Source organism: Sesamum indicum, linkage group LG2 (genome assembly GCF_000512975.1).
Source record: "Sesamum indicum cultivar Zhongzhi No. 13 linkage group LG2, S_indicum_v1.0, whole genome shotgun sequence".
NCBI classification, from domain to species: Eukaryota; Viridiplantae; Streptophyta; class Magnoliopsida; order Lamiales; family Pedaliaceae; genus Sesamum; species Sesamum indicum.
Genome location: NC_026146.1, coordinates 1,541,953 through 1,558,800, shown reverse-complemented (window position 1 = coordinate 1,558,800; position 16,848 = coordinate 1,541,953). Strand labels below are relative to the sequence as shown.

The 16,848-nt window shown below is 31.7% G+C and overlaps 2 protein-coding genes across 2 annotated transcripts; one reads left to right on the top strand and one right to left on the bottom strand.

Annotated features, from left to right (window-relative positions):
• Positions 467 to 1,182, top strand: LOC105176827. Its single transcript, XM_011099750.2, has one exon. It carries the CDS (start codon positions 572 to 574, stop codon positions 1,136 to 1,138), a length of 567 nt encoding a protein of 188 aa, XP_011098052.1. The 5' UTR covers positions 467 to 571; the 3' UTR covers positions 1,139 to 1,182.
• On the bottom strand, positions 10,742 to 11,509 carry LOC105177764. Its single transcript, XM_011101013.1, has one exon. It carries the CDS (start codon positions 11,507 to 11,509, stop codon positions 10,742 to 10,744), a length of 768 nt encoding a protein of 255 aa, XP_011099315.1.

The following is a 16,848-nucleotide window of genomic DNA, read 5'->3' as shown; positions in this document are numbered from 1 at the left end:
TCACAATCATTTTCTCTAAACTGTACACAAATCATACACTTATTATATCATTAGTTTAAATTTATCCAAACAGACCAGTATTCCCCTACAAATAATTAATTTGTCGATATATATGGAACTTTCTTTTTGGTAAATAATTAATTAAACTACCTCTCTAATTATGTAATTACTCTAATTCTATTGCACCATTTTACCTTTGTTTCATCAATCTCCATATGTTTTCCATTCGTATTTTCCTACAATTTTTACTTTTATATAATTCCTATTTTCCTACAACGTACGTACATAGAGATGTATACAACATTACAACGTAAAATTTAGGTAATAAAATATCCCAGCCCATAATCCAAAACTCAGCCAATCGCCGGACATCGTATGACTACACCCTACCCTTACCTCTCGTCCATATTCTCCTGCAACATACCCCCCCATCCCCCACCCCCACCCCCATCCACCCACTCCACCGCACCCCCATGCAAAACCCTCCATAAAAACCCACAACAATACAATCCAAAAACTGAAATTATCTCCCAGTTTTTCGATATATACATTCTTATTCTCATCCGTCGCCATGCACAGCCCAGAGCTCGGCGACTACATTGGTGTGGAGAGTTGCGTCGATCTGAAACCCGATGTAGCAGACGGCTGCCCATGGCACAGCGGAGGGGGACGCGCCGTGACGAGACGCCGGAGGCGGAGGGAGGTGGTGGAGAAGGAGTACCCGCCTCCGATTCCGGCGCTGGTCCGCACCGAGAATCTGCCGCCACACATGCCGTGGGTTATGAAGAGGTACTACACCAGTGATGGCAGGTTGGTGATCAAGGAGGAGAAAGTGAAGCGCCACGAGTACTTCGAGGCGTACCGGTCCAATGGGCGCCTCGTACTGACTCTGATCCCCCTCGGCGACGTCATGGAGGAGACCTGCAGCGCCGGAGAATTAGCGGCGGAGTTCTTGGATGATATGTCAGCTCCCGACGAGGAAATTAGCGGTGGGGATAATCAGGGTGTCAGTGATCCGACGGTTGAGGAGAAGATTCCTGAGTGCTATAAGTATACGGGAACGACAATTAATCCTTGCGGTGGATTTGGGGTGGCGACGGCGGCGCCTCCGCCGTTAAGGCCGCCGGTTCGTACTTAAGCTATTGCATTAATTTAATTTCAATCTTTTTTATTTATTTTTTTCCATCTATTTTGGATTTTTTTTCGTTTTTTTCCATGTATAATGGATTTTTTTCGTTATTTTTTTGTACCAAATTCATTGGTTTTTTTTAATCCCGATTGGTGAAATTCTACTGAAAATCTTGTGATCATGCTACCAAATTCATTACATTTTATTAAAATTTATAATTCTTTTTAAGTATTCCAAAAAAAAAAATCAATCAAATTAATTAATAATTAAACTCATGAACATGTTTTTATTTTAATTTAAAATACAAAAATCTAACACGGAATTTATTATTTCATTTAATTCAAGAATTATTAATTATCCAATCGACATTATTTAATTCCATACATTGAAATACTAACGTATTTCCCTTCAAAAGAACTAATTAAAACGTAACTCCATCAACTAATTACAATTAAATCATGAAAATAAATGTTTTTTCAATATTTAATTTATAAATTATATAATATATATATATATTTCTCCCAAAATTATAAGATTTTTCGAATTTCTATAGATATTTCTATATAATTTATTCCCAAAAAAAAAGGAAAATTTAAATCAATTATTTAAATTTAATTTTTTTTAAAAAAAAAAGAATAAATGATATCCTAATTTTATTAGTGAATTTGGTTTCCCTCCAAGCTTCTATTCCAAGAAACAAACAGAGGGTTGTTTGGAAGCATTGAAATAAATGAAGCCACCTGCACACCAACTTACTGAATAAGTTGGAAGCAAGCGAATTAGCTGGTAGACAGCTCAACATCCTCATACACCTCTTCCAAAACCCTCAATCTCCTATTTCAATTCTCAATAATAATTATAATTATAATAATGATGATTTAAATTGGATTTGATAATTTCAAATAAATTATTATATAACGAGTGCAATATAATTGTTATGTGTATATACAATCGATGTATAATTTAAAAACATAATCAACAGCACATCAATGTTTGTAATATTTGGACTGATTTGATACCAAGTTTTTCCTAAATAGCAGCTCCACTGGAAAAGCGATGTCGACACATTAGGAAATTTTAATTCAAATCGAGTTTGGACGAAATTGAACCAATTTTATGACAAGTCCAATACACTTGTTGTATGATTGTGTGTACAATTCAGAAAAATGACCAATTAACAGCACATCAACGCTTGTAACATTCTGATTGATTTGATACGAATTTTTGCCTAAATAGCAGCTCCACTGGAATAGCGACCTCGACTTATTAGGAAATTCTGACTTAAACCAATTTTATGACAAGTGCAATATATATTTTTTATTTGAAGCGGTGAACTATTATTAATTGAAATAACTCAATTACAAGCATTCACGTCAAATATCAATACATAACAAAAGTAATTACAACCATCATACCCTCATCAATAATATCAGATAAATAAAATATAAACAACATACACCATTACAATAGACAACACCTACTATATTCCAGTAAAACAACATCCCATGCATACAACGGAGTTCAAATTCATGAACTCTAAGGTCGTGGAACCTCAATTTTGCCAACTGAACTAAGCCTCATAAGCAACAAATGCAGTACATTTGGTGCGTGATTTGTGTACAGTTCAAGAAAAATAATCAATCACATAATAATTGTATATCAAATTTAGTATTTGATTGATTTGGTTCAATAAAATTTAATTTGATAAGAATTTTTCAGACATATTATGCCCACGTAACGGTGTGCAACAGCTAAGGGATAACGGGTTTAAATGTTAACAATTTCAGACGTTAAAAATGGAATGACACGTTTACTCCAGTTAAAGGTGCGGTGGATTTGTGCATGGGTCAGACTGTCAGTTTTCAAAACTCGTATTAAAGTCGGAGAGCGTCTGAGTGTGAAGTATGTCTGATTTGTACTACAAACCTTAGGACTTAAATTTTTTCCAAGTAAAATTTATGAGCAGTTTAATAACATTCTTCGGGAAATAAAATTTCAAGGAATTAAATTTAGAAAAAATAATATTTAGAAAAAAGTATTATTTTAATCCGCTAAATATGCCTAATTTTAATTTTAGTTCGATAACTATGTTCGTTTTTGTTTAGATCCAGTAACTTACGAAATTGCTTACTTTTAGTCCTCTGGCACATTTTCGAACAATTTTACTCCTACGAGTATATATGGACTAAAACTGCCTTTTAAAAGTTGCATAGGGGTAAAATTGTTCAAAAATCTGCTAGAGGACTAAAAGTAAGCATTTTCGTAAGTTACTGGATCTAAACAAAAATAGACATAGTTATCGGACTAAAATTAAAATTAGGCATATTTAGCGGACTAAAATAATACATTTTCCTAATATTTATATATAGTCGATTATTGGAGGGAAATGTGCAAAAACTTCACTAACTGATGCCACAAAAAAGAAAAAAGATTAAGTTCTCATTATACTATATATAATCATGATTTTAATTATAGTAAATTAATATTATTAATCATGATTAAATAAAATTAAAATAAAAATTAAAATTTTTACCACGATTCATCAATATCCACTATGGTTTTCAGCCATAGCTAAAACATTTGCCGTGAGGCCGTGACTAATATCTTGGCCACATTTGCAGAAATAATGGTTATTAGCCGTTTCAAAGTCGTGGTTGGTTTGTATTTGTCATAATTCTTTTGGCTATAATAATTAATTGTGGCGGAAAATCATATTTTTTCTAGTAAGAAAATACTATTAATAAGTAGCATGCACATTTGTGATTTTACAAATTTGACCTTTTTAATACTATTTTGTTTTTTATTTATAAAGTCAATTTATATTTTACAGCTCCCATTATTAATTAACTTCATGCACATTACAATTTAGCACGTAAATCCCTTTACATCTTTAGAACAAATATATATATATATATATATATACATAAATACATAAATCTTGTCCCAGCTCATGATATTATTTGGCATACTCAAAAAGTTACTAAAAAATTTACTTCTCATTCATTTTCCATTAATTAGACTTTATAATATTCTAAATATTTCCATAAAATCATTGACTATATTTTCATCCCACTTACACTAAAATTTAAATAAAAATACTACATCGACAATTATATTATGATCCAAAAATAATATTGATCCGGCTCGAATTCAGCGATCCCGGGACACGGCCTCGTAACAGATAGCTAACTCCTCCAAGATCAGATTTTGGATTCCCTGAGAATAAGACAAGAACTGTGAGCTCGTCGGGCACGTCCCCGACAATGACCCTCCGACGCTCAAGTTAGGTTGATCGAGAGAAAAGTGTGCGATCACAAAGTTCGATCTCAATAAACGCAGAACAGTTACCTTTAATTACGGCGTTTCGGGTCTATCACCAGCCACGTGGTCTCATCCTACTAGCCAGCGTCCATGATCGGACGGCTACAATTGTCCGGGTCTATTCGACCCGACCGATGAAAAAGGCGTGGATCCTTGCTTAAATGACTAAAACGCCCTTAATGAAGGGCATTTTTGGTATTTTTCTAGCATTTCTCCTTAATCACCCATCAAATATATACAGTTAGATACATCTCGAAAATCTTCTCATTTTAATAAAGTTTAGATTTTCTTTTGATGCGTACCAGAGTTCTGCAACACTACAATGGTTAACGGATCTTTGCAAAATTAATTCTAAGATTAAAGAACTTGAAAAATAGGGGTTAACACTCCAAAACTTATGTGACTAAAATAATTTACCAAAAATGAGTAGGAAGATGCTTAAAAGTGACGAGGATAATTATAATGGAGTGATAAATATTGAAATAGGAGTGGAAATGAGTGTGTAGAGTGCCAAAAACGAGCAGGGAGCTAGTAGCTTTGATGCTAACCGAGAGCAAACAAGGTGAGAGTGTGAAAGAATCAAGTTACCTTTATGACTGCAGTATAACCTTTATTTGTAGGTCGAATGGGATCAATTTGGAGGTTAGTTATTACAAAAGATACACCTTTTGAAAGCTATCTGTGTTAGCTAACTAACAGAAAAAACTAGTGACATCAACCCGAACCCGAAACCCGTCCCTCTTCGTGAAACCCTACCCCATCCCCTTAAAAACTCGGCCACACCCCAGCATCCTGACTCAGATTCGCGCCCACCTAATTTAAATTTTTTATTTACTTAAGTATTATCAATTTAGATTTAGTAATTTAATATAGTTTTTTTTATCTAAAATGAATTATATAATACAAAGAGTACATTCAACTAATGTTTTACTTTTTCAATAAGTAATATTAGTTTAAATTAAATACTTTAACATAGCTTTCAATTTAAAATTAAACCTATTTATTAAGACAAAGTATATACTCAACTAAACTTTTATTTTTTTATTAAGTAATATGATTTTAAATTTAGTAATTTTAACATAGATTTTGATCTAAAATGAATTATATAATATAAAGAATACAATCAAGTAATTTTTATATTTCAATAACTAATATCATTTTATATTTAGGTATTTTTAACATAATTTTTTATATAAATGAAGTACATAATATAAGCAAAATATTCATCTAATTTTTTAATTTCTCAAAAAGTAATATCAATTTTAAATTAACATAATTTTATCTAAAATGAATAATATAATGCAAATAATACCTTCAACTAATTTTTTCTATAGGTAGTACTAAATATCATAGTAAATTTAGGTAATTTAACATAATTTTTTTTCTAAAACAAATATATATATAATACAAATAATATATTCAATTATTTATTTTTGTATTTCATATCTAGAGTTGGATATATGCAAATTATTTAAAAATTACCTATAATATCTTAATTTTCTGTTAATAATGCATTGCATATGAATAAATAAATAATAAAAATATTAAAAAAATAGATCGGGGAGCGTCCGATACAAAACTCGTAACCTGCTCCAGAGCGATCAGGTCCAATATTTTAGGACCAGGAGCCACCCCGGACCCAATAATATGAGTACCAACACCCCCCCCCCCCCCAGTACCAACCCCCCCCCCCCCATCGGGAGTGGGTCCGGGTCGGGACATCAGATAATCGGGTCTGCTTAACATCCCTAGAAAAAATAAATTGAGATTTGAACTTATCGGAAAGGAGATATGATCCTTTGAACAAGTTATTGCCAGTCAACCCAAAATATGGAGAGTTTGTTTTACCTGTTGTTGACAGGTCGCCCGTAGTGGATCTATAGAGAGTTTGTTAGAGATTTTTCAGTATGATGAATACTGAGATATTGCGAATATAGTGATATTGAATCTTTATTGTTTATTGAGTCCTACTATATTGGACTCATTTTTAGGCTCGGTAAGGTTAGTATATATGGGCTTGATACCTTGTTCATAGGTCAACATGATGAACTGTTGGACTGATTAGTGGGGGCAAGCTCCCATTATTTCGGGCTTTAGAGAAGAAAAAAAAGTAATTAAAGGAGTATCACGCAATACTAATCTCATATTTTCCAAAATAGTTAACATTAGTCCTACACTTTACGAAAATATTATAAAGTTAGTCTCACCGATACAATATTAGTCCCACACTTTAGAAAAACATTATAAACTTAGTCTCACACTTTAAAAAATATTGCAAAATTAGTTCCAAACATCGTAAAATTAGTCCCCAACACTGCTAATTTTGTATGATGGAACTAATTTTGCAATATTTTTTTAAAATATGAAATTAATATTAATTATTTTAAAAAATATGAGATTAATATTATAAATTATGTTATATTTTGAGATCAAAATTACAATTTTTTCAAGAGTTTACAATTTCCCAATGCATAGGAGAAAATATTGATGTATTGTGTTGTGGTAGCAAATGATGGCAGTGGCAGAAGACATATGAAATCTCTCTGGAACACACAGTTTTACTACTTAGTACATGATGGTGATGGTGATGGTGATGGTGTACAGCTACTCCTAGTTCAGATTACTGCCATTCTCAACTTGTCAGCTGTTATCATTGGCCTTCTATGGCAATTTCTAGGCACAAACAAGTACAAAAATCCATTTTTCTTTTTCCTTTTATTAACAATTAATAAATAATTTAAATTTGACCAAGCCATAGTTAATTAAAATTAGAAGTTATATTTCGGCAATTTCCAAGTATTTTAAGTGCTTTGATATGGTTGTGCATGAAGATGTACAGTGGATTGAGTTGGACCAATCCGATTTAGAATTGAATTGAATCAATAAAAATAAATTGGTTTGATTCAAGCTGACTAAGGATCGATCCAGTTTTGACCCGATCGCAGGCATTGAAACCTGGGACCAGCCCAGCCCAGAATCACACGGCCTGAGCTAGGCTCGATGTGCCATTTTTCAATAAGAATAATATATGACATATTAAGTTTTATTTTATTCTTCTAACCTTAGTAATTCTGATAGCATTTTTATACTTTTGAAACTTTGAAAATATCTTTATCCTACTTCTAAATTTTTAGTACCTTAATTTATTAATACTATATGTTTATTTTTTCAAGTAAGTATTTTTGAACTTATTATCATCTAAATTTATTATTGTAAGCTTATTCATCAAATTATTATTTAAGTTCATTATGTAGTATTAACTGTTACTTTTTTTAAGTATAACTTTTTTCGTGATTTAATTTATTATTTATTTTATTTCATTATACAACTATAAATTTAAGTAATTGTTCAAAAAAAAATCTCAATTTCATAAAAAATAAAAATAAAAGTAAAACAGGCACATTCGAGCCTAGTTCGATCTTAGTCCAAGTCCCAACATATTATCCCTAAAAACACGTCTATCTACTTAAAAATTGAGAAATAACCATAAAAAAATTACTAAAGATTTCCTAATGAATTTGTCATAGAGTTACTCGGATAATAATCTTAAGCTATGTTTGAATTGATGGATCGGACTATATGAAAAAAAGTATTTTAAATGACTTTATATTAAAAGAATCAATGTTCAACAAAACATAGTTTAAATTTAGAGTCGAAGAGTTTAAAATTCTTTAGATTTATGATTATGCAAATAAATTCAAATAATTTATTACTGAGAATCTGAAATCTATAACTTCAAATCTTATCGACCCAAAGGTGGCCTCAGAGTTTAAAATATTTCAAACTTTAATTCTGTATTCATTTTTTAATTCTTTTTCATTTTTATTTAAAATTTTTAATTCTAAATTCTTATTTTTCATATCTCTAAATATTTTGATCAACATGTGAAATAAAAGAAAAATCTTGGTCTAAATAGAGACTAACTGATCGATGAGTATTTCAAAGGAAGAAGTAGTATGAGAAGCTTGCAAAAGTCAAACGTTACTTTTACACCTAAAATCAAACTTGGTTCAATAATAGTATTGGTCAAAAGTCATAATCGGCAAGTCTTTATTGTTTTTCTAATGCAAATATGTAATAATATTACTCTCTTGACAAACTGTCGATCTGTTTCGTTAACTAAAAGGTTTTTACAACTCAGTTTTGGTGCATATAAATTAAACCCTAATATTCATTATGAAATATTTTAATGTTTGTGGTTTACGTAAAATTGTATAATTGAGATAAATTTATAAATAGTCATTCTTCATGATTTAGGTACAAATTTTTGTAACCCTTACATTCTTACGACTTTCATTGTTTTTTTCTTACAATCCACTGACTTAAGATTCGAAGAGTTATAATTAGAGCCTTTTCAGTGTAGTTGTAGCAATGGTGTTTTGTTGAGTCAGGATAATTGATCCGTATTCTTTTCATTTGGAGTAGCAATCACCTAAATAAAATCACTTTAAAAGACCTTATTTCGAGTTTTCAGCACACGGGTATATACTTTTAATTTTTTATAAATGAACATCATTGCAGTTTTATATATGTATAACATGTAAACTAGAATAAGTAGTTGATAAAAGAGTAGAGATTAAAAGGGTATTTGAATGAATTTTATGAAGCAACTAGTTCTCTCTATATGGGAGTCTTTCGTTCTCTCTGACTGAGAGTCCCACCACCATTTGCTCCTTGTTTTATGCTTTCTGGAACCACTAGCCGACTCCAGTGAAACTTGTGCCATCTTTTCCTAGGGGTTACGGAGGCCTTGACGTCTAGCTTGGGGGTATGTAGCGGTTGCTCTTCGGAGCTAGTGTGGCAGTAGGATTACACTCGTTTTGTTCCTTTGTGTATTAGTTTGTTGCAACTTCTCCTGAGGTTCTTTACCTTCGTTGTTAGCATATGTTTTTCCTTCTGTCATTTTTCTCTTTTTCTCTTTCGGTGTCTGTGTCTTTGGTTTTCTTGTTTGTGAAGTCTCTTGCCTGTTCATGCTCATTTGGTTTAGATTGGTTTCTCGTTCATCTCAGCCACGATTGCTTCCTCCTAGTGGTTGCTTTGGCTGTTTTATTTTGAGAATCATGGAGGTTTCTTTAAAAACTACATCTCTAGAAGTAATGATGGTTTTTTTATTAATATCATATACTTTATACCCCTTTTGATTGTGAGCATACCCTAGGAAAATGCATTTAACAGCCCTGGTATCAAACTTGGATTTATGAGTCAAGGTGTTGGTAGCAAAATATAAGCAACCAAAAGTTCTAAAATGAGAATAATCTACTGGCTTTTTCACAAGAATTTCATAGTGAGTTTTCCATTTAAGAACAGGTGTGAGAATCCTATTTATAATGTAAGTGGATGTTAGTACGGCCTCTGACCAAAACATTCTAGGTAAATTAGCTTGGAACATAATGGATCTAGCAACTTGCAATAGGTGTTTGTGTTTTCTTTCAACAATGCCATTTTGTTGTGGTGTGTAAGTACATGTAGTTTGATAAACTATTCCTTCTTCTTTAAAGAATTTTTGGCATTGTTCATTTAAAAATTTCAATCCATTATCAGTCCTTATTTTCTTGATTTTCTTATAAAATTGAGTCCATATTATCTTATGAAATTCTTTTAACAGATTAAAAGTCTGTGATTTCTGTTGCATCAAGAAAGTCCAGGTACACCTACTATAGTCATCCACAATAGTCAACATATAGGAGCAATCAGAGAGGGAGTATTCATTGTAGGGTCCCCACAAATCAACATGTATAAGATCAAAACATGAAGAAGAATAAGAATTGCTGGAACTAAAGGGCAATCTTTGTTGCTTTGCCTGTGGACAGATTTCACAAGTAGAATTGCTGTTTTCATTTTTATTTATAAGACCTGTATTGATCGATACATCATGTGAAAGGTGTCCTAGTCTCTTATGCATGTTTTAGGTTCTATTCTAGAAGCTATAAAATCAGTGTTTCTGAAATCAGTCAGAGCTACTTCTATGAATCTTTTGTCAAATGATTCATTCTTAATGACATAGAGGTTTCCTACTAAGTCTAACATTTTCAGAGTATGTGGTCAAGTGTTTACTTCCATCAACTAGATGTATGTAAGTGTATTGAGCATGCGTTTCAGCAATATCAAATAGAGAGTGGTTATTGCACATGTGGGTTGTTGCCCCACTATCAACAATCCATAAATCAGATTCTCTGGTATTTAAAAGATTGTGCTCTAAAATTTTACCTGAAAATTCATACTTATCAGACAACATTCCTCCAGTGCCTTGCAACTTTAATTTTTCAAAGAGCTTATGGAATTCTGTCCTTATCATGTTAGACATAGCTTTTCCATCAATAATGTTGTTGGCCTTTCAGTCTCAGCATTCATGGCAACAGCTGATCTACTGGGGATTGTGAGATTGTTCTTCTTTTGTTCTTGGAGAAATTTGTACCAATCTGGATAACCAAGAATCTCAAAACACCCTTCTTTCAAATGGCCGGTTTTCCCATAGTGCTTGCAGATTAAAGATCTTTTATCTACTGGAGGTTTTCTTTTCTGAAAATTTCTTGGACCTTCTTGTTTCTTGAAAGCTTGCATTGCCATGTTAGGAGTCGTTTGTGGCTGTCCAAAGTTGACTTCCCTCTGCTTTTCTACATTCAGCACCATGGAGTAGGCTTTGTTAATGTCTGGTCGTGGTTCCATCACTAAAATCTGACTCCTCACATTGTCATATGCCTCATTCAATCCCATGAGGAATTGGATGAGTTGGTCATTTTCTTTAATATTTGCAGCCTCCTTTGAAGCTCCACAAGTGCAATTTCCACAGGTACAGCTTGGTATGGGAGTGATGCAGGCCAGTTCGTCCCATAACTTCATGAGTTTGTTGAAGTATGCTGATAAAGACATCGTGCCTTGAACAGTAGCACCTAATTCCTTCTTGAGTTGGTATTCCATTGGCCCATTGCTTTGGCCAAATCTATTTTCCAGCTCCTTCCATAGGGCCCTTGAAGTATTCGTGTACATAAAGCATTCTGATATTTCTCTTTTGATGGAGTTCGGAATCCATGAGCCACCATGGATTCTATTCTTATCCATTATTCAAATTCTTTTGCATTCTTTTCTGGTTTCTGACTTTCTCCATTGATAAAGGAGAGTTTCATCTTTGCTGTCAAGGCCAATTTTATGGAACGGCTACATGAAAGAAAGTTTGTTCCATCAAATAAATTTGTCACTAGAATAATGCCTGGGTTATCTCCTGGTTGCAGCTTCAAAACTTCCGGATCTTCTGCCATTCTGAAGGTAATCTGATTCTTGATTTCAAGAAGGTTGATGATGTATTCTTTTGGCAAGAAGATATCAGAGACCATCATTGATGGCTCTGATACCATGTAAAATTGTGCACAGCGGAAACATTGAAAACAATATGTGAATTTGCAGAGTTTGAATAAGCAACTTGAAGAAAAATGGCAGTAAAAGTTTCTGTATATTTCTTTGGTTTAAACGTACAGCTCTGTTTGAGAAGAAGACCCTCTTCTCCTTTTATAAACAGTAAACCTAACCACCTACAACTAACTCGCGTTTTTACTTATAAAAATGCTGAAATAAGAAATACATGAAAATCACGATTTATTACAACGGCTAATGAAAATCGTGCTTCAAAACTAAAAAAAAGGCTCATAATAAAGCACGACTGAAGCTTCCTTCTTCTTCCTCTATTCTTGCTCTGTTCAACAGTAGCTGCTTATGATCAAAATTGATCAGCCATCTTCAACAAGAACCCATTTGTTTGTTTGAAAAAAAAAATGGACAATTTATTATGTATCAAATCATAAGTGTTTCGTTGGTTCATAAGAATAAGCGTCATACCAATCTAAAATACCAAGAGCAAAGATATCTTTTTAAGAATTGTTTTGATTTGCTTGTTCCTAAATATATTTATCCTTTAGACGTCGTAGAAAATTGATAATTCTAATTTGCGTCCATTCAAAGAATAGAAATGATGTAGATAAAAATCCAATATTTTGGAACATAAAGAACATAAAACAAAGCAGCCAATTTCACATAACAATAGCCATCTTGATAGAGAGAAAAATCAATTAATAAAATTAAAGTTTTTTCCTTGGCTTAATTTTTTATTAGAAGATTTAGCTTGTATTAATCATTATTGATTTGCTACCAATAATGTCAATCGTTTTAGTATGTTAAGGATACATATTTATCCAAATTGAAAGTTCGTGATAATGCATTCTTTCTATCTATCCTATGCCTAATATTATGAAAACAAAGAAATACACAGATTCCATGTCTTGTCTCGCATTTCATTGTAGTCTTCAATATTAAATGAATAATGTTTCAATTAGATCTCGCAACATAACCCTCTTCATTTAGGTCTAAATTCTTCAGTGAAAAAATGTACCAATCCTTTTCTATCCTATCTTGAAATTGGATTGATTGATTGAATTCAGAAAATTAGTAGTTTATAAAAAAATTCGGATTAGAATATACCTCATTCAAATTAGTGACATTATTATTACTGGTCGTTAAATTCGTATCTGTAAAAAGCGAAGGGGGAATTTTTTATGGTAAAAACTTCATTCAGTTCGGTTATTTCTCAAAAAGAAAACAAAGAAAATAGAGGATCTATTGATTTTCAAGTGTTCAGTTTCACCACTAAAATAAGAAGAGATACTTATGATTGACTCAGGAAAAAACTTATGATTGAACCAACTATAAGAAAAGACCTCATGCGTGGTGTTCATCGAGTAAATCGTTACTCTCGATGATGATGGTGTTATTGTGTGTGAACCAATATTTGGTTATTTACATAGAGGGATGGAGAAAATTGCAAAACGTCAAAAAATTATACAATATTTGCCTTATGCAATGCGTTGTGATTATTTAGCTACTATGTTCTTAGAAGCAATAACCATAGATGGACCCAAACAACTACATAATATTCAAGTACCTAAAAGGGCTAACTATAACAAAATTATTATGTTGGAGTTGAGTCGTATCGCTTCTCATTTGTTATGGCTTGGCTCTTTTACGGTAGACATTGGGGCACATAATCATTTTTTCTTTATTTTTTGAGAACAAGAATTGATATATGACCAATTTGATGCGCATGATGCATAATTATTTTCATATCGGAGGAGTCGTTGTTGATTTACCTCATGGTTGGAAAGATAAATGTTAGGATTTTTGCAATTATTTTTTAGCCGGGATTGCTGAATATCAAAAGTGTGGTATTATTGGCTCAAAAAAATAACTAAATTGGGTTTTATGAGGACCAATGCTACGAGCTTCCAGAATACAATGGGATCTTCGTAAAGCTGATTGTTATGAGTGTGAACACTAATGTTATCGTGTCTGAAAAATCAAAAGATAAATATTTATCACAAATAAAAATATTTGCATTTAAATATCAAATGGGTACAATCTCTATTGTATCATTCTTCTCCCCAAAGGTAGTATTTGTAAAACTTGACAAATTCAAAGGGTAATCTCCACGTAAATCTCCTTTAGACTTGACTTTGAATCTCTATAATATTAATTCGATGGCTCACACCTGTAATCTCGAATTAAATGCTATAGTCTTAACTTGAAATTTGATGATTTGCAAGTGAATTTGTGAGTTGGATCTTCTTGAGAATATATTTGGATATTTATAACGTTAATTCGAAGGCTTAATGCCTGTAATCTCGAATTAAATGCCATACTTCATGGTGCACCTTTGACGAAAAAGTCGATCTCCACCTTGGACGCCTTTGAATCGTAGAGAGAATTATCTCAAATTCTTCCTTTGCTTTGCTCTTCGTTCTCTATCTCTATGTGTGTTGAACGAGGTTTAAGGGCCCATTTATATAGGTGTCAGAGTAGAGTTATGATGTATTTGAACACATTTTGCACTATCTCTTTATAATCTAATTTAAAGAGATAAACACATCATATTATATGATTGGTCAATTTAACATATCTCTTTAATATTTTTTTAAAGAGATAAATATCACAAATATTTATCTTAATTTGATTCTAGTGTACATGCACTTGCTCCATGTAGCGCGGTCTAATTGGCTTGAATCTTTTACGATGAAGCATGATTTGATTGGCCGAAACACTTTATTTTGACACTTTCTATCAATCCAACAAACACATCCAAATAAATAATGCCGAAAGGTCCTTAGATTTATTTGTGACCTATGAGGAGCCATATAAGGTGAAAATCTCATGTACGGTTCTATAACAGCGATGGGAACAGGTGATGTTATCAGCGACTATGATTATCTAATAGTTCAAGTACAGTTGATATAATTGAAGCGCAATCAAAATATGGTTTTTGCTGATGGAATTTGTAGCATCAACCTATAGGGTTTATCGATTTTCTAATTTCTTCGCTAGCTGAGTGTTAGAAATTACCATTTGATTTACTAGAAGCAGAAGAAAAATTAGTAGCAAGCTATCAAAATGAATATTCAAGTATCAAATTTGGTTTATTTTACGTTGCTTCATATCTATATCTACTAGTTTTTTTTATTTTTTTAACAATTCTTTACTTGGGGGATTTGAATCTTTCTACTCCATATTATGCGTTCCTGAGCTTCTTGACATAAATAAAAGAAATCAAGTTTTTGGAACAATAATTAGTATTTTTATTACATTAGCTAAAATTTATTTGTGCTTGTTCATTTATATGGCAACAAGATGGACTTTATCGAGACTGAACGGACCAACTATTATATTTTAGGTGAAAATTTCTTTTACTTTTTTTCTCTAGGTAATCTACTATTAAAAACTCCATCTCAACTTCTTTCACTGTAAAGGTATAAAATATTCTATATTCATAATTTGTCTCAAACAAGAGAAAGAAATAAGTAAAATTATTTATAAATATTCAGATATGTTCCCTATGCTAGCTCAGTACTTGAATTCTAGTCAACAAATAATACGTGCTGCCCAGATACATTGGTCAAGGTTTCATGGTTACCTTATTCCACGCAAATCGTGTACCTGTAACTATCAACACCCCTACAAAAAATTGATCACATCGGAATGTTTTTTAGGCTGAATCCATTTTAAATTTGATAAATGCATTGCTTGTTGAAGTATGTTTTTGCGTATGTCTTATAGATCAACAATTAAACAAAAATAAATTTCAAGAGTATTAGATGTAATTTTTTAAATCACAGATGAGGGCAATATAATTACGACTTATATAATTTTATCAAATAATAATAGAATGATAATTTTTCAAGTAACTAAAAAATAATAATTATTATATTAAGAGAGTATTTGCAAATACTTTTAGAAAAGTGATATTTGTTGAAAAGTTGGAAGCTGTAGCAGAATAAAAAATGGATAGTATTTTTTAAAAAAGTAAAAAGCAAATAAAAGCTAAATTGGATAATGTTTGGAGAAAAATCACTTCTAAAATAACTTAATTAATTAAAGACTATTTGGTCTCTATGTGTTAAAAAGAAACTATTATAATAATTATTTTTTCACAAAAAAATAAATTTTATTTCGAGTAGCATATTTCGTTTTATTTCTTAAAAATATTACAAAAAAAAGTGTTTAATCAAATAATAATATATGGACGAAATGATACAATTAGATGTTATGGCAAATAAAATATAAAAATGTTAAAATATTAAATATGCGAAAGTTTAAATTTGATTATTGCTAAATTATTCAAATTATTTGAAAACTCCAATATCAACTTCAAATATATAATTTTAAAAATAAAATAAAAACAATAAATTTTAATTTAAAATTATTATAATAAGAGTAAGGTAATCAAAACAAAGTTGAATTTATTTACAAAAAAAACCAAAAGCGCTTGTTGGCCTAAAAGCCTTTTGTTAGCCATTTAAAAAATAGAAATTGACATCCCAAACATTTTAAAAGTACTTTTCAAGAGCCAAGAACTGAAAAATACTTTTTTAAAATGCTCGCAAATACTTCCTATGTCCCCAAATAATAACACCACGAACAAAATAAAGAGGTGGGCTTAAGAAGGGATATTCTAAAAACTCAGGGGGTGCAGTGCAATCTCTAATTTCCAGTCAAATTTCGGCAGCTCCAAACTGTTGATGGAACAGTAAAACACGTCTCGATCAAAATCATTAATATTTTCCAGATAGATTCAGGAAAAGGAATCTCACTTGGACCTCTTCCATATCTGTAGTCCTTGGAAACTTTTATGATTTCTTTATTTCTATCAAACAAAAAGAAGTTTCTCCTCCTTTCAGCTAAAAAAATATTCAATAATCATTTATTACCACGCCTTTCAGTTACCATTCCAAAGCTTTTCTCTGTATTACCAGTCTCTTCTGAATCTTCGCGTCCCAAAAACTCACAGAATTTGTTTCCTCTTCTCTGACCCTTTTTCATCGAGAAATGTTTTTCCAATCTGGTAGGTATAAGCTCTTCAAGCA